This window comes from Phlebotomus papatasi, unplaced genomic scaffold (genome assembly GCF_024763615.1).
Source record: "Phlebotomus papatasi isolate M1 unplaced genomic scaffold, Ppap_2.1 HiC_scaffold_112, whole genome shotgun sequence".
NCBI classification, from domain to species: Eukaryota; Metazoa; Arthropoda; class Insecta; order Diptera; family Psychodidae; genus Phlebotomus; species Phlebotomus papatasi.
In genome coordinates, this window is record NW_026604361.1 from 1 (window position 1) to 25,114 (window position 25,114).

Consider the following 25,114-nt stretch of genomic DNA (forward strand, 5'->3'; position numbering starts at 1 on the left):
AATGAAAAACCAAGAAAATTGCGGAAGTAGATATAAGATATCGTTTATCCATTTTATTCGGGAATACCAGAGAAATCATATCCGGGCATGGGAGAGTTTGTTGAGAATGTGCTAGAAGCGATTGGTCAGGCATATAAACGGAATTTGGTTGACGAAGAAATTGCAGTTGGGAATAATGCAGACATGTACCTTCTACTTAGAATAAATACAAAACCCTCAAATCTCCTTCAAATGCCTGACCAGTTGCTTCTAGCACATTCTCAACAAACTCTCCCATGCCCGGATATGATTTCTCTGGGATTCCCGAATAAAATGGATAAACGATATCTTATATCTACTTCCGCAATTTTCTTGATTTTTCATTAACTTTTTCCACCATCTTTGCTTGTATTGTTTTTGCTCTTTCACAATTTATCACCTGAAATTGCTTCTGGTGGATGTCAATGGCTCTCATTTTGGCATTGGCTGTGAGGAATCTCTGTGCTTGCTGATAATAGAGTGGTGTTCTTTGATGTATCAGCCATTTTCACGAATCACACTTTTTGAGGGTGTCCTTTAACACTAATTTGTACCCTTTTATTGACTTCTTCCGTATGTTGAGGACTTCTCTTGTCTTTAATATCCAACTTTTTTTCCTTCACAAGGTACTGAATGAACTCCACTTCTTGAGAAATTTATGTCTGGATAATATCCCTCTTGAGAATATGGATTCTTTTCCTCTCCAAAGGATTGAGCACTTCCTCTCCTTTGTTCGGATCATGGAGTTTGTTAAAAGTCTAACATGATCTTTCCTTTCCTTTCCCTCTGATCCTATGTTCTTCAAGAAAATTTCTTGAAATTTTGAAGATTTTTTTCGTGGACTTCCCTACCTACATTTTGCTGAAGAGTTTGGTTGATAGTTCGTATCCAGAAAGTTGCGTCTCTGAATTTCACAGCAGCTGCTTCAATGGGACCTTCTTAAAATTTTCCTTGCTGATAGAGATCATTTACGAGGACATTCGAGTACTCACCGTACCTTGGAAGGTGGCTTGGAGAAATTTTAACAGCATCTACAGCTTTGTCCACTTGACCTATCCTATCCCAATCCCTGAACTTCTTCTGAATTTTTCGGTTCAAGGCAAAACGGTTAATTTTTTCCGAGTTCTCTTCCATAATATATCCAATCCTCTCTTATAATCATATTATCCACTGGATAATATGTTTGCCATATCCACTGGATAATTATGATTGTCTATTGATTTCCAGGAATCCTATAAACTCCATGGGGTTAATCCTGGGAGTCTTCATAAAAGGTCAAAGGTTTCCTGTTATAATTATTCTACATTACACTGGAAGCAAAGGCCTACACTCATCGTATTCTTGTGGAGAATTTTTGATCTGTTTTCATCCTAGATATAATTTGATTAATTTTGTTTTAAATTGAGTAGAGCTGTGATTAATTGATCGAAAGAGTCTGATAACATGTGAGATCCTTTACAATCATAGTATTTTAGGTATGATTACTTCATAATCACACCTACATTTTTGGTGAATGTGCACAGTGCAGGTCCTGCTCGCTCTATCGACTTATAGTTTTTTAGAATTTCATTTTAAGATTCACAGATAGCGGGTTTTTTAATGAAATCTGATTTTCTGGCTGGGTGGACTTGTTTTATAATGTGAACTCTTGTCTACGGTCCAGATAGATAGATAGATAGATTCATTCAGGGGGCAGCAATCGACTACCATCCATACACGTTCAGCTCCAGTCTCAGCTTCAGCCGCTCCATCCTCCTTGCGTATCATGTTCTCGCCGACTCGCCCGCTGCATCCAGGCCTCCGTTTGGGCCCCTTATGCATCCCCTTTATGGTTGTCCCTTACGGGCTGTGTGTATTGAGCCAGCCAGTCCTTCGGATAAATTCCATTAGACAAGCTGGCTTCAATTTTGGTAGATCATTCCAGTCTAGCACCACTTTTCCAAGTAGCGCTCGCCTGGTGTTGTAAAGGCTGGGACAGTCACATACATAATGTAGGACCGTTTCCTCAGCGTTGTCACAACCTCTACAGATTGGATTACACTCAACACCCAATCTGTTGAGGTGTTTGTTTAGACAGTGTCCGGTAAGAAGATCAGCAAACTGCCGCGCTTTGCAGCGGTTACTGCTCACCAAGTACTCCGTTCTTTTTCTGTCCACAAGTGGCATGAACAGTTTGGACACGCGACATTTGGTAGTAGCCGTCCAGACGGTTTGGTGTTGTGCAAGTAAATCCTCCCCAATGATGGTTTTCTTCATTTGGGGCGACACTCCCACGGCAGGCTCGGGACCGATAAATTCGGTCTTCGCTCCTGCCACTGCGAGGCGGTCAGCCTCTTCATTACCCGCAATACCACAGTGCCCAGGTACCCAATGTAGACCGATCTCACATTTAAGTGAGACCGTTTCTAACATTTCCCGGCACTCGAGCACCAGCGAAGAGCGGGATTTGTTTCCCGATATAGAGAGCAAAGCAGCTCTGCTATCAGAAAATATGTTAATTTTCCTGCCAGAAACCCCAGATTCAGTCAGAGTCTGAACCCCAATTAGGATTGCTGTGACCTCGGCCTGGAATACAGTAGTATACCGGCCAAGTGCCACTGACCCACCAATTCCGAGTTCCGGACAGTGGTACCCGGCTCCAGAGGAGCCGTCCACCCGTGAGCCGTCTGTGAAGAGTGCAACCGCACCGAGTTCATTGATGACCCCTTCCCGGTCTCTCCACTCAGCTCTCGTGTTTAGCACAGTTTTTAAATTCTTTTGAGGAAGTCTATCCCCAAGATGGAAATCTTCCCTCATTAGAAGGTCAGGGTGCCTTTTAACCATTGCGTCCATGATTTTAACATGTCCCGCTGGGTGACACCCGACCTTCCATGTTCCTGCAGAACGCAGTCTTACTGCTGCCTTACCCGCCTCAGCCTTTATATAAAGCGGAAGCGGAGGCAAGCTCAACAAGACCTCCAGCGCCGCGGTGGGGGCTGTCCGGATGGATCCTGTGATTGCAATACAAGCTAATCTCTGAAGCCGCTGTAGCGCCAGGGCCGAATTTTTGTATTGGACTCTTGGCCACCATACTACAGCTCCATATGAGATCAGTGGTCTGACTATGGCTTGATACATCCATAGTGTGATTTTCGGCGACAGACCCCAAGATCTGCCGAGTAAACGTCGACATGAGAAAAACGATCTAGTGGCCGATGTGATACGGTCTTCCAGATGCTTCTTCCATGTGAGTCTTTGGTCTAGTAAAATACCAAGGTATTTTATTTCTTTCTGCAGAGTAAGTTCTTTCCCAAAGAATTTAGGTGCCCTATACCCCTCCAGCTTGTACTTTTTCGTGAAGGCGATGAGAGCAGTCTTTTCGGGATTAACCTTAAGACCGCGGGTACAACACCAGCCTTCAACGATGCTTAATGCCCTCTGCATAAGATCACACAGTGTAGATAGAAATTTCCCCCGTATGACAATGCAGACATCATCAGCGTAACCTTGTGTATAAAAGTTCGCTGAGTTAAGTTGCACTAGTAAGCTATCAACCACCATGGACCATAGAAGGGGAGACAGTACACCTCCCTGAGGGCAGCCGCTGCTCACAGCTGCCGACAGTTGTGCGCCGTGTACCTCCGCTTCCACAATTCGGTTTCCAACTAACCTAGTGGTAAATCTTTCTAGGGTTTGACCTAGTTTAAACTCTCTCATCGCTCGAGCCAGAACCGTAGAGTTGACCTTATCGAAGGCTCCCTCAATGTCCAGGAAAGCAACGAGAGCAATTTCTTTGTCGCTAAGCGACTACGGTCCAACTCACATATTTAATTTAAAATGTCGACAAATTTTGTTTACACCGATATTGGAAGGAATGCTCAGGTACAAGTTATAACACTTAATATTTGAAATGTATGAGACAAAGATGGGTCCTGTTAGGGCAAAAGCAAGCAAATTGACGGGTTTCAATGTGGCCGTTAGAATTTAAAAGAAACTCGTCTAAACCATAGTGTAACCATAGTGGTGGAATGAGGGTTGTGCGAGCTGCCACTGAAAGATGACGCCAGTTTGAATCATTCAAACTTGTTCAAAAATTAACGACTTTGTGGCTATTGTACGGCCCCCACTTAAAATAGTTTTGTATATTTTTCTCTGTCGCTCCTATTAGAGAAACCCATTAGACTATCTCAGTATTTTTCATGCCACGCACACAGTGAAACATCATCTGCGCGCGACACTTTTTCTCGCGCTCACTCCAGTGAGTTCACTGGAGTGAGCGAAGAGAGGAGAAAAAAACTTCAGGCGCATGCGCAGTTCACACGCTCAACACACACACTGAAATTCTGAAGAGTGTGCATTGCCAGTAAAGGCAAACAACGCTATGAATGCTATGATTCGCAATGTGTAGCAGTAAAACATGATACAATTTGCTTTTCAAAAATAAATAAAATAAATTATTAGTAATTATATGCGATTTCTTTTATATTATTATCAACTATTATATAAACACTGTAATAATAGATCGTATAGTTGCGTAAAATATTTCATAGTAAAAATTTCTGTACTGCAACTTATTTGAAAATTCTTGGTTTGTTGCCACTCATTAGCGACAAATTCTTTTTCCACTATATTAAAAAACATTTATTGAGTACTAGGTGAATATTTTTGTAGATTGCAATGAATAACAAAGACATTGAAGAGAGCAAAACAATTGTCTAATTTTAAACAGTATTTTTCTTAGTTTACGTGGCATTTTTTGTATTATTAGAATTTCTTCATTAACAAGTTATGAAAAGGAAACAAAATTATAAAAATTTTAAGCAAAGTAGATATGTAGGTGCCTACACACAAGTGACAGAAACACGACACTCACGGCCTAAATCTTAACGACACGAAAACATCCAAAATCCCAATGCAATTTAAAAAAAAAACAGTTTAGACATGTAATGCTTCACAAATTAAAACCATAAAAACGGTTTATATTTTGGAGATGCTATGCTCTATGCTCACACCGAATACTCTTACAAAAGCTCCATTTCTTTTTCCTTTACTTTTCATTCCCTTATTTTGTGCTGTGACAATTGCTAAATTTATTTTGTTTATGTAAAGCAGACCTGTGCCGGTTAAAAGTAGTGTAGTTTCGGAAATTTTGTGTTGATAGCTCTAATGAAAATTGCACCAAAATTTGCGCCAAATAGACATAATAGAAAGAAAAACTTTAATAAAAATAAATTGTGTTCTTTATATCTTTGTCGGAAGACGGATAGCTGTCCACTAAACAACCTTTTACTTGAATCTTGCGAAAATATGAAGAAATTTAAAGTAAATCATTTCAAATGGCAAGCTTCCTAAACCGCACGCAATTTAACTCGAGGTAGAGATAGAAACACAAAATAACGCACTTGATAAACGTTTGGCGGCGATGCAGTTGCAAAATATCTCTGAAATGCGACAAAATATTTTCTTCTCTAATTTTTGCTTATTAGCTCGTCTTGCGCCTTCTCGAAATACGTACTTTTGTATTCCTTATTAATCAAAGCAGTGCCAGTGTTGTACAAAAGGGTTTTTCTCAAACTATCCTGAAACCTAAGAAGAATATGAGCCTTCCAGTTCAAAATTTCTTCCTAATGTTTTTGTTGTAATATCAACAATTATTCACAATTAATCCAAATAGGGGAAAGTGGTCTGTCTTTGAATGCTTCAATTTTTCTCTTATTTCCCGAAGCTCAAAATCCATTTTGTTAATCGAGGTTAATAGAAAATAGTTAATAGTATTAGTTGTAGTGCACAAAATAGAATTTTTGTTTTGCGAAATATGAGAAAAATTGACTTTCCTCTAACTGCAATCAAAAAAGGATTTTTAGTGAAAACGACTTAACTTTTAAGGAATTAAGCAATTTTCACATTAAAAACCTCTCATTTTCTCTACGTATTTTCGCGGCATTTCAAAGAATCCCAACTGGCACCACCAAATTCACTTCGGCTTTTATTTTAGCTCAGAGCTCAGTAGAGTTTAAGGCCCTGGATACACTTAACCTCAATTAAAGTGTGTAATAGTTTTAACTCCGGGTAAAACATATTTTTTTATGTAAAGGTGTCTACACATTATAAGAAATTTCTATCAAAAATGAGCTTCAAGAAGTGTTCTTCAAGAAAATTGCCTACACATTGGTGAGAATTTTTGACAAAAAGATGGATTTTTGAAGAAAATTTGTCTAATGTGTAGACAAATTTCTTCAAAAATAATATCCAATTGAAGGTAATTTCCATCAAGAATTTTTGAAAGAAATTACCCGCTACACATTGGAATAAAATTCATCAAAGTCATTCTTGACAGAATTCTTGACGGAAACCATCACGATTCAAGATTGTTTTTCACGAAAATTTGTTATTTTCTGCTGGAAAAAGTGAGAAAAGCGTTTGGTGAAGTTCCTTGAGATAGTATTTAGTGAATTTTTGAAGAAAATCTTCTAAATATGCAAGGGAATAGTGTTTTTCTGGAGATATCGTTCCTGGTGGAATCCAACCCAGCCTTTGAAGGAACATTTCCTGTGATTTTCCTCCAGAAATTGCCGGAAGTTAATCCATCTGTGTATTCTTGAGGTGTTCCACAGTACAGTGGCCTCGTACTCCATGGATTGCAAGACGGATGGAAAGGAGAAAATTTACGAGCACTTTGGAATCTCTATATGCCTTGATTACCAAGGTTTTAAGGTTTTAAGGATTTTACTTTAATTTTTTTTTTATTTCTCACCACCTTTTCGTGCACTACTACTCAAACTGGGAGTCCCACGGAGGAATCGAAGGCCTGTGGCTATCCAGTTCTGGTCTTCCCGAAAGGAAGCAATTCCACATAGTTCCTAGTGGTTGAGAAAGTGAATGATATAAAAGATCATTCTGATGTTCTTCTGGGGGTTCAAGTGATGGCTTCTGGTAGCTCCGGACAGCTCTCGTTTGCATTAAGATCTCCTCGGTGGCTCTGGTTAGCTCTTGTTTTAATTGGTAACCAAGGCATATAGAGATTGGAAAGTGCCCGTAAATTTTCTCCTTTCCATCCATCTTGCAATCCATGGAGTACGAGGCCACTGTACTGTGGAACATCTCAAGAATACATAGATGGATTAACTTCCGGCAATTTCTGGAGGAAAATCACAGGAAATGTTCCTTCAAAGGCTGGGTTGGATTCCACCACGATATCTCCAGAAAAACACTATTCCCTTGCATATTTAGAAGATTTTCTTCAGAAATTCACTAATACTATCCCAAGGAACTTCACAAAACGCTTTTCTCACTTTTTCCAGCAGTGAAACAACAAATTTTCGTGAAAAACAGTCAGAAGAGCAAGATACTTGGAAATGATGGCAATCTGTCAAAAAAATTTTTGATGGAAAATAAAAAACCCAGTGTGGAGGCATTTTTCTTCAAAAATTCCTTCAAAAATATGAATTTTTCTTTAAAAAATTCTTGAAATAATTCTTGATGAAATCAGCTCCAATGTGTAGACACCTTAAGGTACGTTATGCCCAACGCACAATAACTTTTGTTTAGTAAACTTGTTTTTGACATTTCAATTAGGGTGAGTGAGATCTAAATCTAGTCATCTCGCTCATTCCCATGGGAAATTTTGAAAACATGTTTAAAAACAAATGTTATTGTGTGCTGGTCATTAGGATGCAGAAAAATAAGTGCAGAAACCAGGTTCTTGTGTGCCAGATGTAAAAAAAAAATTTGATATTGAGACATGATTTCGACGATGCCCGGAAAAGTAGATGAAGAGACTGCCGCAGGAGCTTCATCATACAAAAAATAGGTTTTAGAGGATGTACTGAATGTAGTGTCTTTCATCCCGGAGAAGATCAAACAAGGCGTCCAGGTGTAGCGATAGTTAAAATTCTCCAATCTACCGCAAAATATTTGTGGCTAAGGAACTCTCCACTTTAGATAAGAAAACACAACCTGCCTGAGGGACAAGGGTCTACTGGTGTTCGTTTCTCACAGAGACATCTTAGAAACTTGAGGGTAGAGGAGACTGGGGTAAAAAGTCACAAGTCGAAAATTTCATAATTCAATATCTTCCAAGATAAAAGAGATAGCGGCTTCAATTTTTTTCCTTAGATAGCTTCCATGGACCTTCTTCAATGTCGTAAGTTTTCTTAGAATTCGAACAGGGGATTTAGAAAACAAAAAATATTGAAATTTTTAGGCCTGTTTTTGAAATATTTTTATTCCAAGAGATATCAATTTTTACCTGACGATTTCCTTCATTTTTGGATATGTTATGGGGGTAGTCCAGCTGAACATTTCGTCCTTAGACACCTATCACCGGAAAAATCGCCATCTTGAATTATTCAAGGTCAAAGCCTAATTTTCACCCGATTTGGTCAATTAATTAATTGAAAGTTTAATAATTTTTTGAAACCCTCTTCTTGAACAATTTTGAACTTCAGAATGGTTTTGTGGTGATTTTGTAGACAAATTTAAATCACTATTTGAACTTTATTTCTTTCCTATATTTCAACAAATTTTGCAAAACGACTTTTTACGTAGAGCTCTTTCACGGCAGTTCGAGCAGCTCGCAAAGCCTCGGATGCTTTGCCACCCCTTTTTTTACATCTGGCACACAAGAACCTGGTTTCTGCACTTATTTTTCTTCATCCTAACGTACCTTACATCTAAAAAATATGTTTTACCCGGAGTTAAAACTATTACGCACTTTAAATGAGGTTATGTGTCACTCAACGCGCAAATGCTGCAGCTTTCCAGTGACATTTTCAGTGTATATAACGTTACCGTCCGGATAGAACGGTCACTTCCAATCTGATCTAATCATTTATTTTAATTATAATTACGTCAAGCCGTCTGTCGGCTTAAGCCGTAAGTGTATTCAGTAAGATTTAACAGCTGAATGTTGAATCGAAGTATAAAGATAATTCGAGGATGATCCACCGTTTTCTAATGTTTGAACGAGAAATAGGATAAATTTAAACAGTGGATTAACGTTTAAGCCAAAAATTAGACCCCCGATTTCGGAGGTATAATTTTTGGCTTAAAGATGGAATAAGCCTGTCCACATCTATCCGTAAATTCTTCCTGAAAATACTGTTAAATGATACCAAATTGATGTAATCTGCACTTTAGTAAATTTAATGAAAAGTAATAAGGCCTTCACTCTATTTACAGCTTTTTAAAAATCCAATTTTGCCTGAAATAAAAAGAAACATTCCACCATATGCAACTTCAATGAGTCACCACTAAAGTAGGAGTCGCGGGAATCGTGCTTTTTTTGCACCCAAAAAACCTGCACATTCTTTCACATCCACAATATTGATTCCTATTTTATTTTAGAGAATTTTTAGCAAGTCTGGTGGTTCAAGATTACCAAATAACGAGAAAAAGCCGTGGAATCTTGCTAAATCGAACGAAAACATTGACGAATTGACATTTTCTGGCATGCCAGAAATGCCAAAATATGGGGTTGCCGTATGACAAAAACAGCTTACGCCAAAGCACTATTCCTCGTTTCTGCATACGAAAAAATATTTAAACCTAGCTTAATTTTAACTCTAGATTAACGCTAATCTGAGGTTCAACTGAAGTTATTCTTCTAAATGTTTATATGCTATAATATTTGCGTTTTAAATCGCGGAAATTATAGTAGGATTATTTCATGATTTTCTAATGGGATTTTTGTAATTTTTTAGTTGGGAAGATTGCATTAGCCATCCGAGAAATTCTCCAGTTCTCAAATCAGCATAAGAACCGTCCTAATTAAAAAATGACAAGAAATCCCATTAGAAAATCGCAGAATAAGCCTACTATGATTACCAGAATTAAAAACACAAATAATAGAATATTAACATTCAAATGTTAATATTTATAATATTCGTGTTTTTAATTATGACATTCATAGTGGGCTTGTTCAGAGATAATGAGATCTCTATGATCTTTTAGTTGGGAGGATACCCATGGCGATCCGAGAACTTTTGGAGATCTCAAATCACCATGAGAACCTCCCCAACTAAAAGATCATAAAGATCTCATTATAGAACCTCAGAACGAGCCTACTATGACTTCCACAATTGAAAACACAAATATTATAGAATATTAGCATTTGAATGTTAATACTCTGTAACTGAAAGTGGAACATATCAAATGTTCAAAAGCATACGATATACGATATCGTCGGCTCCGATGAAGACTATGGTAAGTCTACTTACAGTAGTATAAAAAGATGGTATCATTGGATGCAGAAACCTTAGATCTACATCCCCACAAAATTTTATATTGATCAAGATATTCCTGGAAAAGTTACAAGAAAAAAACTGAAAATCAGCCTGCTCGATTATCGAGTTTTTAGCCCACAATTTTACTGTAAATAACTTAAAAGTAGCGTTAAATAGAAGGTATTCAATGCGTAAGTATGATACAATAGTTTCGAATTTAAAAAGTGTGGGTCCGTTGGAAAGGTCATTTAATTTTTATTATTACAAAAAACTTCGTAAAACCACTCCATCAGGGTGTAAAATTAGAGTTTCTTTAAAATTTACCAAAAAAAATGGTCTTAAAGTGAGATTTTAAAAATTTTTATAAAATAAACTAAACAAAACATTAAAAATTCATTGACGCCAGACGATAGGCAACACTTATGACTACAATTTTGTTCATCTAATACATCGCGCTCGGATCACTCTAAATGCCTCATTTGTTGGTTTTTGTCATTATCTAAAAATATGAAGTAGGGTAAAGGCTCGTAAATTGGGACAGTCTGCTTTTAAACACCGATGATGTTCCAAGTTTCAAGTGCGACATTTTCAATACTAATTGACCATTTTTGTTACTAACTTTTCAAAAGGGTTGTTTAGAAACTTGGAAAGAGTTTATTGTCTTTTTTTTTACTAAAATTAGTCTTGATACGTTTAAAAATGACTTGATACATAGAGGTGAAATTGACTTTAATTTTGGACAACTTGATTATTACTTTTGAGAACTTGGCTCTAAATTTGGGCAGCTAATCCGCCTTAACAGGACGCCCATTGTTCTTCATTTCATGAACCAATTTTACCAAGTCCTCTTTCTGTTCATGTAAGGGGAACGTAGAATGTCACAAGAAGCCCGGAAACTTTCCATATCATTCATTAAATTGAGTTGACTTCGGTACTCCAAGTATGTGCGCATTCGGTCATTTAGTGATCTTTCCGGAAGCCTTTGAAGGCTTTTCTCACTACATCTCTTTCGTAGAGATGATGCTCCTTTGTTTCTCTAAGCATTTGTCCATCCTAGTCATCACAAAAGCTAAAACTTCACGAAATTTCGTGAGAAAAACACCTGTCCAAAATAAGAATTATCACCTCACTGGTGAATGTCTTAGAAAATTTCCCATTTTTCACACGAAAAATCTAATTTACAAAGCATATCTCACTTCAGATCAAATGTAAAAATCATTTCAACCCAAATCATATTCAAAATTTAACGTATTTTATGTTAAACTCTTCCAAAAAGAACAAATATTTAGATAGAATTCATTATTCATCAAATATTGGAATAAAAATCCACAATTTTAATCAAATAATTTTGAGTGTCCAATTTTATCCGCAAAGTATCCAAAATAGGAAACTTGACAAAATTAAGAGCCTTTACCCTACCTATTTTAGAGCAAATTTCATAAAAATTTTTGAAAAAATATTTTTTTATAACTAATGTAAATCATACATGAATGTTGTGATTTTCTTTAAATCGATCGGGAAATCATTGACATGATTGTCATTTACATTCCCAGTGAACCCTCGTTAGAAAGCTCCCAATTTTTCTTTAAAGTAGTCAATTTTTGTTCCTATTTATTTCAATACATATAATACGATTTCTAGTAGAGGTTAATTTTAAATTAAAGTTTGATCTAAAGTCATTGAAATGTATTTATGAAATTTTTGCTGATATGTTTTCTACATAACATAAAAAAGCATTTCAAAATGAGTGTAGGGGTTTCTTCAAGCCGCTGAATGTTGATGAAAATTATGTTGATGGTCCCTCTATCGATCTAAAGAAGAACCTTAACAACTTTAGGAAATCTTTAGGAAATTAGCTGTAAAATAGGTATTTCATATTTTTGGAAAATGACAAAAAACAATAAATTAGGCATTTAGAGTGATCCGAGCGCGATGTATTAGATGAACAAAATTGTAGTCATAAGTGTTGCCTATCGTCTGGTGTCAATGAATTTTTAATATTTGGTTTAGTTTATTTTATACGAATTTTTAAAACCTCACTTTAAGACAATTTTTTGATAATTCTAAGAGAAACTCTAATTTTACACCCTGAAGGAGTGGTTTTACAAAGTATTTTGCAATAATCAAAATTGAAGCACGATTAATGACCTTTCCAACGGATTCACACTTTTTAAATTCTGTTCACTAGAACTTGAGATATAACGGATATTGTAAGGCAAAACAGAAAAAAAATATAAAAGTATTTATAAAAAACATTGTCACGTGATGGAGCAAAACCGAGGTCAGATTCTTAATCAGGGGGCTTGACTCTATCAAATGTACCATGTGAGATCACCGTTAGTAAAAAAAAGTTGTAAATTTGTTGCATAGTGTTTTTTGTTTAACTACACACTGAATAGATAGATAGATAATTTTATTCTTCACATTACTTTGCGAGTGTTTTAGAGGATTCTACTTAATTCAATACCATATTTAAAACAACAATCAAAATATTGTTATTTGGAAAAAATTGAATTTAAGATTTAGGTGGAAAAGACGAAAATTCTAAGGTTTCATAAAATCGATGGATTACATATTCTGCTCCCGTACTATAGAAAAGTTCGAGCACAATGCAAGAGAATTTCATTTCAGTGTGTGTTGAGCGTGTGAACTGCGCATGCGCCTGAAGTTTTTTTCTCCTCTCTTCGCTCACTCCAGTGAACTCACTGAAGTGAGCGCGAGAAAAAGTGTCGCGCGCAGATGATGTTTCACTGTGTGCGTGGCATGAAAAATACTGAGATAGTCTAATGGGTTTCTCTAATAGGAGCGACAGAGAAAAATATACAAAACTATTTTAAGTGGGGGCCGTACAATAGCCACAAAGTCGTTAATTTTTGAACAAGTTTGAATGATTCAAACTGGCGTCATCTTTTAGTGCCAGCTCGGACCCTATCATTCCACCACTATAGGTTACACTATGGTCTAAACACAGTTGGCCATACTGCGCGTTCGGCTTGTCAGCGGATTGTCTTCACTTTTTCCCCTCCCTCTTTGTTGGTGTGAAAGTGATAAAAGGACAAGAAAAGACGCGCAATTTTCAGTATCGTACTAGCATCCAAAGTGAAAGTGTAAAACTCCTTTTAATTAAACACGTGTTCAGCATTTAAGAACAATTTTGCCAAAAGGTACAATAAAATCATCAGCAATTAGGTGCAGTGGTTGTGATAGAGTGTTCCTCGAGATCAGGAAAAGACGTACTAAGGTGCCGCATTCAGCTGATTGCAGCGGATCGCGACTGAGGAAGGAAATCAGAGGTTATCTGCGCTACACGTGGAAGTGCCCAGGCCTGAAGAGTGCCCCCAAGTTCTCAGGAGTCTCTGAAGATCAGCTACAAGTGTTGGAAAGGCCTCAGACGAAGTTGTTGAGCAGAAGGAATTGCGATTTTTTATCGCCCTTCACGCCGAATAACGACAGGACCATCACTCACGCATCTTGTCACTCTCACAGGTCATTCCACGCGGTCCAGACAATCCAGTGAAGTTCCCTTACATTTTTATGGTCCTTCTCCACCCTTGACGTCCAATTGTGACGATTTAATACCCATTGCCCATATTGCACCAGCTTCAATAAATTGATAATACAGTCCCGCTATCTTTGCCATCGAAGAACGGTATTTGCGAGAGTACTATAGAGGCAAGCTCACACAACTTCCCATCTATATCCCAGTCTTTTCAATTCCCCAAAAATGACTCTCCTCGGTTAACGGAATACGCTGAAAGGCCATTTGACTCGACTTGCAGATTATGTCAGAAGAGTCGGTCGGGATGAAGCGTCTTTTACTGCTGCAGACATTTACACTAAACTCACGACTCTCGAAGGTATTAAGGCGCAAGTAGAAGTGTTACATGAGGAAATGCTCAATTCAGGTTCAAATGAAGACCAAGAAAATGAACATCATCAAATGTTTCTAGAGCGTTTAAATTGTGTAGAGAATTTCTTAAAAACTGTCCTCGGTCGTAAAGATGTAGAAGAAGAAGAAGAAGAAGTTGATGAAGATGATGAAAATGGCGATGAGCCATCCCATTCACCCATCCGAAAGAATACCCATTCGGATACAAAGCAATCCGTCTCGAATAGTCTAGATTTGTCAAATATTGAGAAGGCCCTTGCCACCCTACTGCAACATCAAGTGAATGCAGAACTTAGATCACAATCAGTGATGGAGAAACTAGGTGAAGCAGTGACCACGTCTATACAACCTCCATACGATTCTGAGTCACGCGGTTCAAGTAAATCTAAGCTTCCAAACATAGAAATTCCCAAATTCTCTGGTAATTATGTTGATTGGCCTCCCTTCAGGGACATGTTCATTAACATTGTCCATCTTGACCGAAATCTATCTGATGTTCAAAGGATGCATTATTTTGTCACTAATGTTGATGGGAATGCCAAGAAAATGATTAAGACTCTAAAGATCACCAATGCCAATTGTTAGGGAATTTACCTAAAAAACAGACGTAATTCACCAATTTAACTCCCCTTCTAAGCGATTGGAGTTTCCCGGAGGTATTCCCTCACCTAAAAAATAGATTAATCTCGCTGGTTACTTGTCCTATGGATGCCCTCTGGCCACCTTCCAAGATCTCTCACCTAAAAAACAGACGTAATTCACCAATTTAACTCCTCTTCTAAACGATTGGAGTTTCCCGGAGGTATTCCCTCACCTGAAATGAGACAAGTTCTTACTGATCCAGGCGAAAAGGATCAAACTTTTCTCATGCAGAAAGCTTCTTGGGCTCAGCTTCACTTCTTCAATCGACTCCTTGCAGGAAAACACAATCTGAATTTGCTTATATTTCACTTTTATTTAAATTTTCTTGTTGCACCACGTTCTTCCAAAATCTTGACAAAGACTGTGGTGAAAAAGAAAACGGTAACTCTCTCTCTCTCTCTTCCACTCTTACTTTAAGAGACCAAAATTATTTGAAGAGGAGGGAAATGTGATAGGAGATAAGAGAACTTTTAATAATATAAGAGTCAACTTAAAATTACGCTCAATTTAAATTTTTAATATAAAAAATGGGCAGACTTGCCTGTAAATACACAAATGGAAAATATGATTTCCTTTCCATCCGATGCCGATGGATCAAAATTTTTCCTGGTGAGATGGTGCGATCAGGAATGTGGACAGATTTCCCAGCACCACCTGTTCTCTGCGAGAATCTTCTTTGGGTTTCCTTTCGCGGAGTAACAACACTCTATTAACGTTAAGGAAAACACTTTATCTGAGTGGATTTTGGGCTTAATTTTAACTTTTCCACTGATGAAGAAAAAACCACTTGCTTTCACAAAAGAGTGTCCACAGGAAGTTATTTATTGACGTTAATTTGACACTTGACAATATATTTGGCGCTATAGGCCTTTTTGTTAGTAAGATTAGTACTATACAGCACCTCACGCAAATTTCGTGAACACTCCCCTGGATTTTCAGAATGAAAACAACTACTCTACTGATTTTAAATTCTCAAATCAAAAAAATAAAAATGTAAATTTAAGAAAATGAAAATTCAAGGAAATTGAAAGCAATTTAGAGATCTGAAATAAATTTGAAATTAAAAGAAAATGAAATTTTAATTAATCAAAGTACCAGGGGAGGCGCAAGTGGAAAATAGGGAAAACATTCTCACTTCATTGGAAGGTAAATAACTTTAGTTATCGGACGGCGGTAAATGCCCTTAATTGTCTTGACGTTAACCACTCTGTCACGCCCATCGTTGCCTGGAAATGTCTGCACAACCCTTCCTAGTGGCCAGGCCATTGATGGCATTAACTCATCCACCAACAAGACCATATCACCTACCCTCAAGTCGATCCGTTCCGTGTTCCACCGGTTTCTCTGCTGAAGCGTATTCAAATACTCCGTCTTCCATCGTTTACTTAGATCTTGAGCCAACCTTTGACACACTTGCCATTTGTCTAGATGAGTCATGTTAAGATGCTGCAGGTTGGGTTCTGGAAGTTGGGTTAGAGCTGCTCCAGTGAGAAACATACTTGGACACAAGATGTTGAGGTCTTCCGGGTTGTCAGACATCGGAACCAGTGGGCGGCTATTAAGCACAGCCTCAATTTGTACAAGAATGGTAGCGAGTTGCTCATACGTCAAAACGTGAAGTCCAATCGTTCGCTTGAAGTGATGTTTAAATGATTTTACTGCTGATTCAACTAAACCGGCATGGTGGCTCCCCCGTGGCGGCAGAAAATTCCATTCAATGTGATGCTCAGCAGCAAAATCTCCCACTTGCCTTTGATGCTCAGATGACTTCCACAAACGTTGCAGCTCACGATCCGCACCCACAAAAGTTGTGCCGTTGTCAGAATATACTCTAGCTGGCATCCCTCGACGTCCGATAAACCTCCGAAAAGCTGCTAGAAATGCATCCGTGTGCAATGATGTCAGTACCTCCAAGTGAACAGCCTTTACTGATAAACAGATGAACACTGCAACGTAGCACTTTTCCGTCGTATCCTTTCTTGTGCCTCGCCTAATGAGGAGCGGGCACGCGAAATCGATTCCGATGGCTAAGAAGGGTCTAACGTTGGTGACTCTGTCTCGAGGAAGACTTCCCATAAGCTGCTCTTCTGGACGGGGTTTTGCTCGAATGCATGTGTGACAGTTTCGCACTATCTTCCGGACAAGGTTTCTTCCGTCGATTGGCCAATATTTCTGACGTAAATTGGCCAACAACAGTTGGGGTCCCGCGTGAAGCGAAATCAAATGCTCTTGCTGAGCGATCATGTGGGCCAGTTGACCCTTTGGTAGAATTTGAGGGTGGCGAGAGTTGTACGATGCTTCAGAACTCTGAAGTCTTCCTCCGACGCGCAGAACTCCTTTCTCATCCAAGAACGGCCGCAGTTTTCTGAATGATTTTGCACGAGGATCTTTGTCCAATGCTCTATTTCTTGCTGCACGAAGAACTACACTTAGGTGCTGTTGCTGCTCCCATTGAATGAGGAGAGACTCCGCATTTCTCATGTCGGAAACAGTTATTGGACCCAATTGATACAATTTTGAAGTACTTCTCGTACAGCGTGATCGATGAATTGCCATCCAAACTCTTGCAATGTGCAGGCACCTAGATAGCACTCTCTTGACACGTAGAAATGAACTGAAGTGATCCAATAAATACTCGTGAATGGGAACGTAAGATTGCGACTTTGATGAACATTCCGCAGCATTTGATGATATGACGACAGGTGGAAGTTCAACTCCGGGCTTTGAATCACTTTCACATGATGAAAACATTGGTGGCCAAACGGAGGCGTCTTTACTCAAACATTCTGGACCGTTCCACCACAGGCCTGATTCCATCAGCTGATGAGGAGTTGCTCCCCTGGAGATAATATCTGCGGGGTTCTCACCAGTTCTTACGTGTCTCCATTGCTCCTTGGATGATGTCTTGAGGATATCTGCTACTCGCCTCTTAACAAATATTTCCCTCTTTTCCTTGGGTGAGTGAATTTGATGAAGAACAACAGTGGCGTCGGTCCAATAGAAGCAATCTGATATCTGCAGAGACTCCCGTACGTCTTCCATTAGCTTTGCAGCCATTTGAGCACCGCACAGTTCCGCTTTGGGGATTGTCATTGACCGCGCTCCATCTTTGTTGACCTTTATCGGAACTACCTTAGACTTTGACGTCAGAAGACGAGTTGATCGATGTCCAAAGTTGTCCTCACACACCACGTAGACGACGACTCCGTAGGCCAATGCACTGGCGTCACTGAAGGCGTGAAGTTCTCGGTGAGTCACTTCCGAAATATCCGAAATCCAATGAGGAATTCTTATGTTCTCGACTTCGGGAAGAGACATGATGAATTTGTCCCAAGATGTCTTCAACTCTTCAGGAACTTCGACATCCCAGTTGATTTTTAATGGCCACGTGTCTTGAAAGATGATCTTGGCCACCGTTGTGATGGGTCCGATCAGTCCGATCGGGTCGAAGATCCGAGCCAAGGTGGACAAAATGAATCTTTTCGTGACTGTTGTTGTCTGTAAGTCGTGTTTGACTTTGAATTGGAAAGTATCAGTCACAAAGTTCCAACTCATTCCAAGCGTTTTTACTACTTGGCTGGAAATTTGAACATCCTCGGTTTTTGTAGCTCCCTCTTTAGACTGAACCACTCCAGGATTGTTCGAATGAAACTTAGATAGCTTCATTCTCGCTCTCCTAAGTAACTCGATAAGCTGATGTTTGGTTTCAACAATTTCCCCCAATGATGGTGCAGACATCAAACAATCGTCGACGTAGAAGCTCTTACAAATTGCATTAGCTGCTAACGGAAATTGCGATCCTTCATCTTGAGCAAGCTGGTTGAGTGAGCGCGTTGCAAGATGTGGTGACGCAGCAACTCCAAAACACAACGTTCGGAAACGATAATCTCGAACACTATGATCGTTGGGACCCTTCCACAAGAAACGCTGGAAATTACGATGATTTTCATGCAACATGGTTTGCAAGTACATCTTGATGATGTCGCAGGTCATCGCTACTTGATGCAACCGGAATCTCCACAAAATGCTCTTCAATGGAGGTTGAGTTACTGGTCCCACTTTGAGAACATCATTGAGGCTCAAACCAGATTGTGATTTGGAGCTGGCGTTGAATACAACCCGAACCTTTGTGGACGTTGCTTCTTCACACACTACACAATGATGAGGCATATAATATGCCGGTTCCTTGAGGTCAGATGGTGGAACACATTCGATGAATCCCAACCGTAGATACTCCTCAAAGATTTCTCCATACTGCAACTTGAGATCGGGGTTTTTATTCAACCGACTCAGCAGATGGTGAAGTTGTCGAAAGGCAGAAGGCCGATTGTCCCGAAGATTTCCCACGTTGTCCTTAAACGGTAGGTGAACCACATACCTGCCATCCGAATCTGTGATGGTTGTGGCAGAGTACAGGGTTTCGACTTCCTCCTGTTCGGTTTGAGACTCTGATTTGTCAGGAATCTCGTCCACATCCCAAAACCTTCGCAGTGCAGAGTCAATGCTCTCCAATGATGCTGTGTTACAAGTGACTGAAGTGGGCGCCGGTGTGGCCTGACTATTGCACGGTCCTACAATGAGCCACCCGAAGAAACTGTTCTTTAGCATCGGCTGTCCTGGTCCGAGAAGTTGAGTTTCATCCTTGATTATTCTCCAATAGAGTTCACCACCAATCAACAAATCCACTGGCATGCTGTGGTTCCATTGAGGATCTGCCAACTGAAGACCACATGGGATTGGAGGATTGAGTGAAAGGGCGTCCCAATTTGGTTGATTTCCAGCAACCCGACGCATCACGAGACAGTTTAGAGAGAGTGACTTACAATTCTCTTCATAATTCGTCAATATTGTGAGCGACACTTGATGTTTTGCTGGTTGGTTAATGGAACCAACCCCTTCCACGATGAAATTTGCAGTTTGCAGCGGCAGCCGCAAACGCTGACAGAGACGAGTGGTGACTAGATTCACCTGCGATCCTGCATCCAAAATGGCCCTACACCAATGCACTTGATTGTGACTGTCCAGAACTCTCACCATAGCCGTTGCTAACAGAACCCTCGTGACATTTCCTCCAATTTCCTCAACACAGTGAAGTGAAGACATATTTGTCACATTGCCACTCGTCCAAGGCAGAGTACCGAATTGCGACAACAGATTCGCCTGTGAATCAGGAACGGAAACCGTTGAAGGGACCTGTGCCGACGAGGAAAGGTTTGTGGTCGACGTTGAAAAGTGAAAAGCTTCATGGAGAAGACAATTATGCTTCTCAGTACACAATTTACATGGCGGATAGCTACATTTATCAACAGAATGAGTATCGCAAAGACAGTTAAGGCAAACTTTATTTTGCTTGACAAATTCAAGCCTCTTGGCAATTGAGAGCGCGAGAAATTTCTTACACCGGAAAAGTTTGTGAGAATATTATGTACAACATTTACAATTTTCCACATTGCTTGAGACTAAACTTGATTTTTTGGCTTTAACAATTTTATTTGAATCATTATTGTTAGTCTTGTTAGTCTTAGAGCTGCTAGGATCATAATTCTCCAACGACTTTCCACGCGCGATCAGAAACTTGTTGAACTGTTCCCATGTTGGGGGCTCTTGTCCAAGCTCTCTCGACCACAGAGCTTGAGTCTCATTGTCAAACTTGGATTTCGCAATATACACGACCCAGGGATCTTTACCCTTTCCTCCAACACCGAGATTCTCCAGAGATTCAACTATCCCCGCCAAAAGTCCTTGAGTTTTTAGCACGCCTCTTACGGAGGGATTTGAGAATGAAGGGACTGAGATAAATTTCTTCACAAGTGAATTAACGATAGCATATTTATTGTCGTATCGCTCCTGAACTTTCTCCCAAGCTTGATCATAATTTTCGTCACAAACCTTGAGAGTCTCAATCACCTCCTTCGCATCTCCTACCAACGATTTCTTCAAGTAATGCATTTTTTCACATTTAGAGAGTGAAGTGTCTTTATCGACAATTGCAATGAAGAGATCTTGGAATGTTTTCCACTCCGTATAAAGCCCTGAGAATTGGGGAATCGAAATTGGCTCATGCTTCATGCGACTGGATCCCGAGGATGTAGACAAATTAAGGTTATTGGAATTATTCAAAACTTCTTTTAATTCGTCTTGAGTATGTTTGAGGGTTGCCTCGAGAGCTGCTTTGTCAGCCAATCGCTGTGCCCTTTGTTCTTCCAATTGTAATTTTAGCATTTCGGTGTCGGCGATTCTTTGCAATCGCTGTTCCTCTAATTGTTTTGACATGAGAGCAATCAATTGAGAAATATCGGAACCGCTTGAACCTGCACTTGAATCACCCGTTATCTCTTCTTCTCTATGAGCCTTTATTCTCCCAATAAAATCATTCACACACGAGAGAACCTTTGTAGTTTCGGTCAAGAAAGCCTCATGTTCTTCTTCTTCCTGCTTTAGCCTTTCCGGAGAACAAGTCTCTAAAATGTCTTGCTGCACCTCAGTGAATCTCTTCCCATAGTGGGCGATAGCTTCCCTTTGAGACAATAATTCCCCAAGAGCCCCTTTTTGACGCAACAAATCCGGATTTTGTCGATATTTATCCACAATTTTCTTGCTTTTCGTGAACTCCCCCTTGTAATACGCGCGTGTTTTGTTGTTCGGCATGACGTAATGGGGTTAGTGGCAGAGCAAATGGAAAATTCCTACCTTGACTGCCAAACACACGTGGACGATGGGATGTTGCCGGAAACTGCGATGAAAATTGCCTTAAACCTCCAAAATATCACAGACTTTCGACGTTATGCAGCACGGAAGACAGCAGGATTGATCGTGTGTAGGAAGACTTGCAGCCCGTGGAGATGCTTGAATTACCTCAGGAAACTTGGCAATTTCTTTCTGGAGACAATGTGCTTGAGCACGTGGACTGCTTTCCTTTAGCCCGGGTGGGCTCGATGACCAAAGAATGGACAGACTTGCCTGTAAATACACAAATGGAAAATATGATTTCCTTTCCATCCGATGCCGATGGATCAAAATTTTTCCTGGTGAGATGGTGCGATCAGGAATGTGGACAGATTTCCCAGCACCACCTGTTCTCTGCGAGAATCTTCTTTGGGTTTCCTTTCGCGGAGTAACAACACTCTATTAACGTTAAGGAAAACACTGTAGAAAAATTGCCGTGTAGATAATAGATGTATTTTCGGAAAGGGAAACTCCGTCCGGTTGCGGCAACACTGTTTGTGGAGTTTTCAACCCAGGATCAAAAACTACCTCTTCTTCAGAGCTTTCGACACGCTCCGTGTCTTCCTCAGTGACTGGGGAGGAAGTTTTTATTAGAAATCTATTTGTTTACAATTTTTCTTATAACATTGTTTGAGCTTACTCGAGTGTTGTCAGAGATCTGTGGGTTTCGTTGGGTAGGGGACGTTTTGCATTGGTGGGAAGGTTCTAGGATGTTCTGGATGGAAAATTTTCTTAAATTAATAAATTAATATGACAATTTTAGTACATTTTTAACAATTTTTACCACAAAAGATCTCAACGGATGCACCTGACACTCTTTGGTCATTCGGGGACAACTGAAGTTTTGGGGCAATGGACAAAACTTCATGACTGTTTACATAAATTTAAATAACAAGTGGAAAACAAACGATCACGAGCGGCTTCCTTGAAGGAGCCCCGCATAGATGGCGCTCAATCCATCCACATCTGAGCGCTTGTTCACTACCTTATCCATATTAGTTTTGATGTGGATCATCTCCAGCAGCAATCTTTTTCCGTAGTTTCTGTGTGTGTCCAGGATTTTTGTTTCTTCAAATTTAAACCTATGCCCGGTTTCAGTTACGTGTGTGCAGAGTGACGAGACATTGGGATTTCTAATAGGCAATTTTGTATCGTTTTTATGTTGTTGGAGCCTCTTCTTCAGCTGTTGTCCAGTTGTGCCAATGTATGATTTCTCGCATCCGCCACATGGAATCTCGTAAACTACATCACATTTGTTGTCCTTTGGGATGGGATCTTTAATTCGAGAGAAAAATTTTCTCACCTTTGTCACGGGTTGGAAGGCCACTTTCTTGCCAGTTTTCTCTGTGATTTTTTTGCCAAGTTTCTCCGAGATCCCGCGGACATAAGAGATAGTGTTGAAATATAATTGGTCTGTCGTTGTTGAGTTTTGTTGCCCTTCCTCTCTGAGGAGACGTTGGATCACTCTATTGGGGAAATCGTTCTTTCTCAGGATTCTCGCGATATCGAAATCGTGCGAAGTCTTTACACTAAGGGTAAAATAACGCTCTCTGAAAAATCTCACTTAACTACCTATAAAGCCACTGCCCCGAGGTTCTACGGCCTCCCAAAAATTCACAAACCATCAGTTCTTTAAGACCAGTAGTTTCCTATATTGGCAGTCCTACATATAATCTGGCAAGGTTTGTCACCTCTACTCTCTCCCCTCTCTCTCAAAGTTCTTTTTAATGTGAAAAATTCCTTGGAAGTAACACAGTTTGTTAGTGGAACATGTCTCCCGGATGGTTTTGTGCTCATCAGCCTCGATGTTGTCTCACTCTTTACAAATATTCCGGTAAATCTTGTGATAGAAGAAGTGGAGAGGCGTTTCCCGGAGTTGGAGGGAGAGACATCGTTAGATAAGGCTGAGGTCGTTGGAGTTATGCCTGAGCACAGGTTACTTCACACACAACGGAAAATTCTATCAACAACTAGACGGGGTTGCCATGGGGTCTCCCATTGGTCCAATAGCTGCAGATATTGTGATGCAGAGAGTCCTAAACATTGCCTCTGAAAATTCCCCACTACGAATAGGCTTTATCAAAAAATATGTTGACAATTTGCTCGTATCCATTCATGAAAATGACGTGGATTTAGTAGTAGATCATTTCAATTCCGTCCACCCGAAGATACAATTTTCCATGGAAATGGAAGTGAATGGGGTCCTTCCTTATTTGGACATGGAAATTCACCGAGGTGAGAACAACTCTCTGAGCACAACATGGTACGCCAAACCCTCCTCATCACTCAGGATGCTCAACTACAGAAGTGGTCACTCGCTTCATACAATTATCAACGTAGGAAGAGGTTTCATAAAACGGGTGAGAGCACTCACCACGAAATCAGGGGAGAATACCAATGATAATATCGCGAGAATCCTGAGAAAGAACGATTTCCCCAATAGAGTGATCCAACGTCTCCTCAGAGAGGAAGGGCAACAAAACTCAACAACGACAGACCAATTATATTTCAACACTATCTCTTATGTCCGCGGGATCTCGGAGAAACTTGGCAAAAAAATCACAGAGAAAACTGGCAAGAAAGTGGCCTTCCAACCCGTGACAAAGGTGAGAAAATTTTTCTCTCGAATTAAAGATCCCATCCCAAAGGACAACAAATGTGATGTAGTTTACGAGATTCCATGTGGCGGATGCGAGAAATCATACATTGGCACAACTGGACAACAGCTGAAGAAGAGGCTCCAACAACATAAAAACGATACAAAATTGCCTATTAGAAATCCCAATGTCTCGTCACTCTGCACACACGTAACTGAAACCGGGCATAGGTTTAAATTTGAAGAAACAAAAATCCTGGACACACACAGAAACTACGGAAAGAGATTGCTGCTGGAGATGATCCATATCAAAACTAATATGGATAAGGTAGTGAACAAGCGCTCAGATGTGGATGGATTGAGCGCCATCTATGCGGGGCTCCTTCAAGGAAGCCACTCGTGATCGTTTGTTTTCCACTTGTTATTTAAATTTATGTAAACAGTCATGAAGTTTTGTCCATTGCCCCAAAACTTCAGTTGTCCCCGAATGACCAAAGAGTGTCAGGTGCATCCGTTGAGATCTTTTGTGGTAAAAATTGTTAAAAGTTTACTAAAATTGTCATATTAATTTATTAATTTAAGAAAATTTTCCATCCAGAACATCCTAGAACCTTCCCACCAATGCAAAACGTCCCCTACCCAACGAAACCCACAGATCTCTGACAACACTCGAGTAAGCTCAAACAATGTTATAAGAAAAATTGTAAACAAATAGATTTCTAATAAAAACTTCCTCCCCAGTCACTGAGGAAGACACGGAGCGTGTCGAAAGCTCTGAAGAAGAGGTAGTTTTGATCCTGGGTTGAAAACTCCACAAACAGTGTTGCCGCATCCGGACGGAGTTTCCCTCTCCGAAAATACATCTGTTAAGGAAAACACTTTATCTGAGTGGATTTTGGGCTTAATTTTAACTTTTCCACTGATGAAGAAAAAACCACTTGCTTTCACAAAAGAGTGTCCACAGGAAGTTATTTATTGACGTTAATTTGACACTTGACAATATATTTGGCGCTATAGGCCTTTTTGTTAGTAAGATTAGTA

At 39.7% G+C, this 25,114-nt stretch overlaps 3 protein-coding genes across 3 annotated transcripts; 1 reads left to right on the forward strand and 2 right to left on the reverse strand.

Annotated features, from left to right (window-relative positions):
* Positions 1-1,943: 1,943 nt before the first annotated feature.
* On the reverse strand, positions 1,944-13,810 carry LOC129808847 (uncharacterized). The gene is made up of 4 exons (XM_055858755.1): positions 13,800-13,810; positions 9,961-10,015; positions 2,142-3,804; positions 1,944-2,071 (listed from the first exon to the last, which is right to left on the reverse strand). Exons 1-4 carry the CDS (start codon positions 13,808-13,810, stop codon positions 1,944-1,946), a joined length of 1,857 nt encoding a protein of 618 aa, XP_055714730.1.
* Positions 13,811-15,882: 2,072 nt separating this feature from the next.
* Positions 15,883-21,399, reverse strand: LOC129808845 (uncharacterized). The gene is made up of 2 exons (XM_055858752.1): positions 20,190-21,399; positions 15,883-19,991 (listed from the first exon to the last, which is right to left on the reverse strand). The coding sequence occupies exons 1-2, from the start codon at positions 21,397-21,399 to the stop codon at positions 15,883-15,885; spliced, it is 5,319 nt and encodes a 1,772-aa protein (XP_055714727.1).
* A 2,063-nt stretch (positions 21,400-23,462) lies between these two features.
* Positions 23,463-24,476, forward strand: LOC129808846 (uncharacterized). Its single transcript, XM_055858753.1, has one exon. It carries the CDS (start codon positions 23,463-23,465, stop codon positions 24,474-24,476), a length of 1,014 nt encoding a protein of 337 aa, XP_055714728.1.
* Positions 24,477-25,114: the final 638 nt, after the last annotated feature.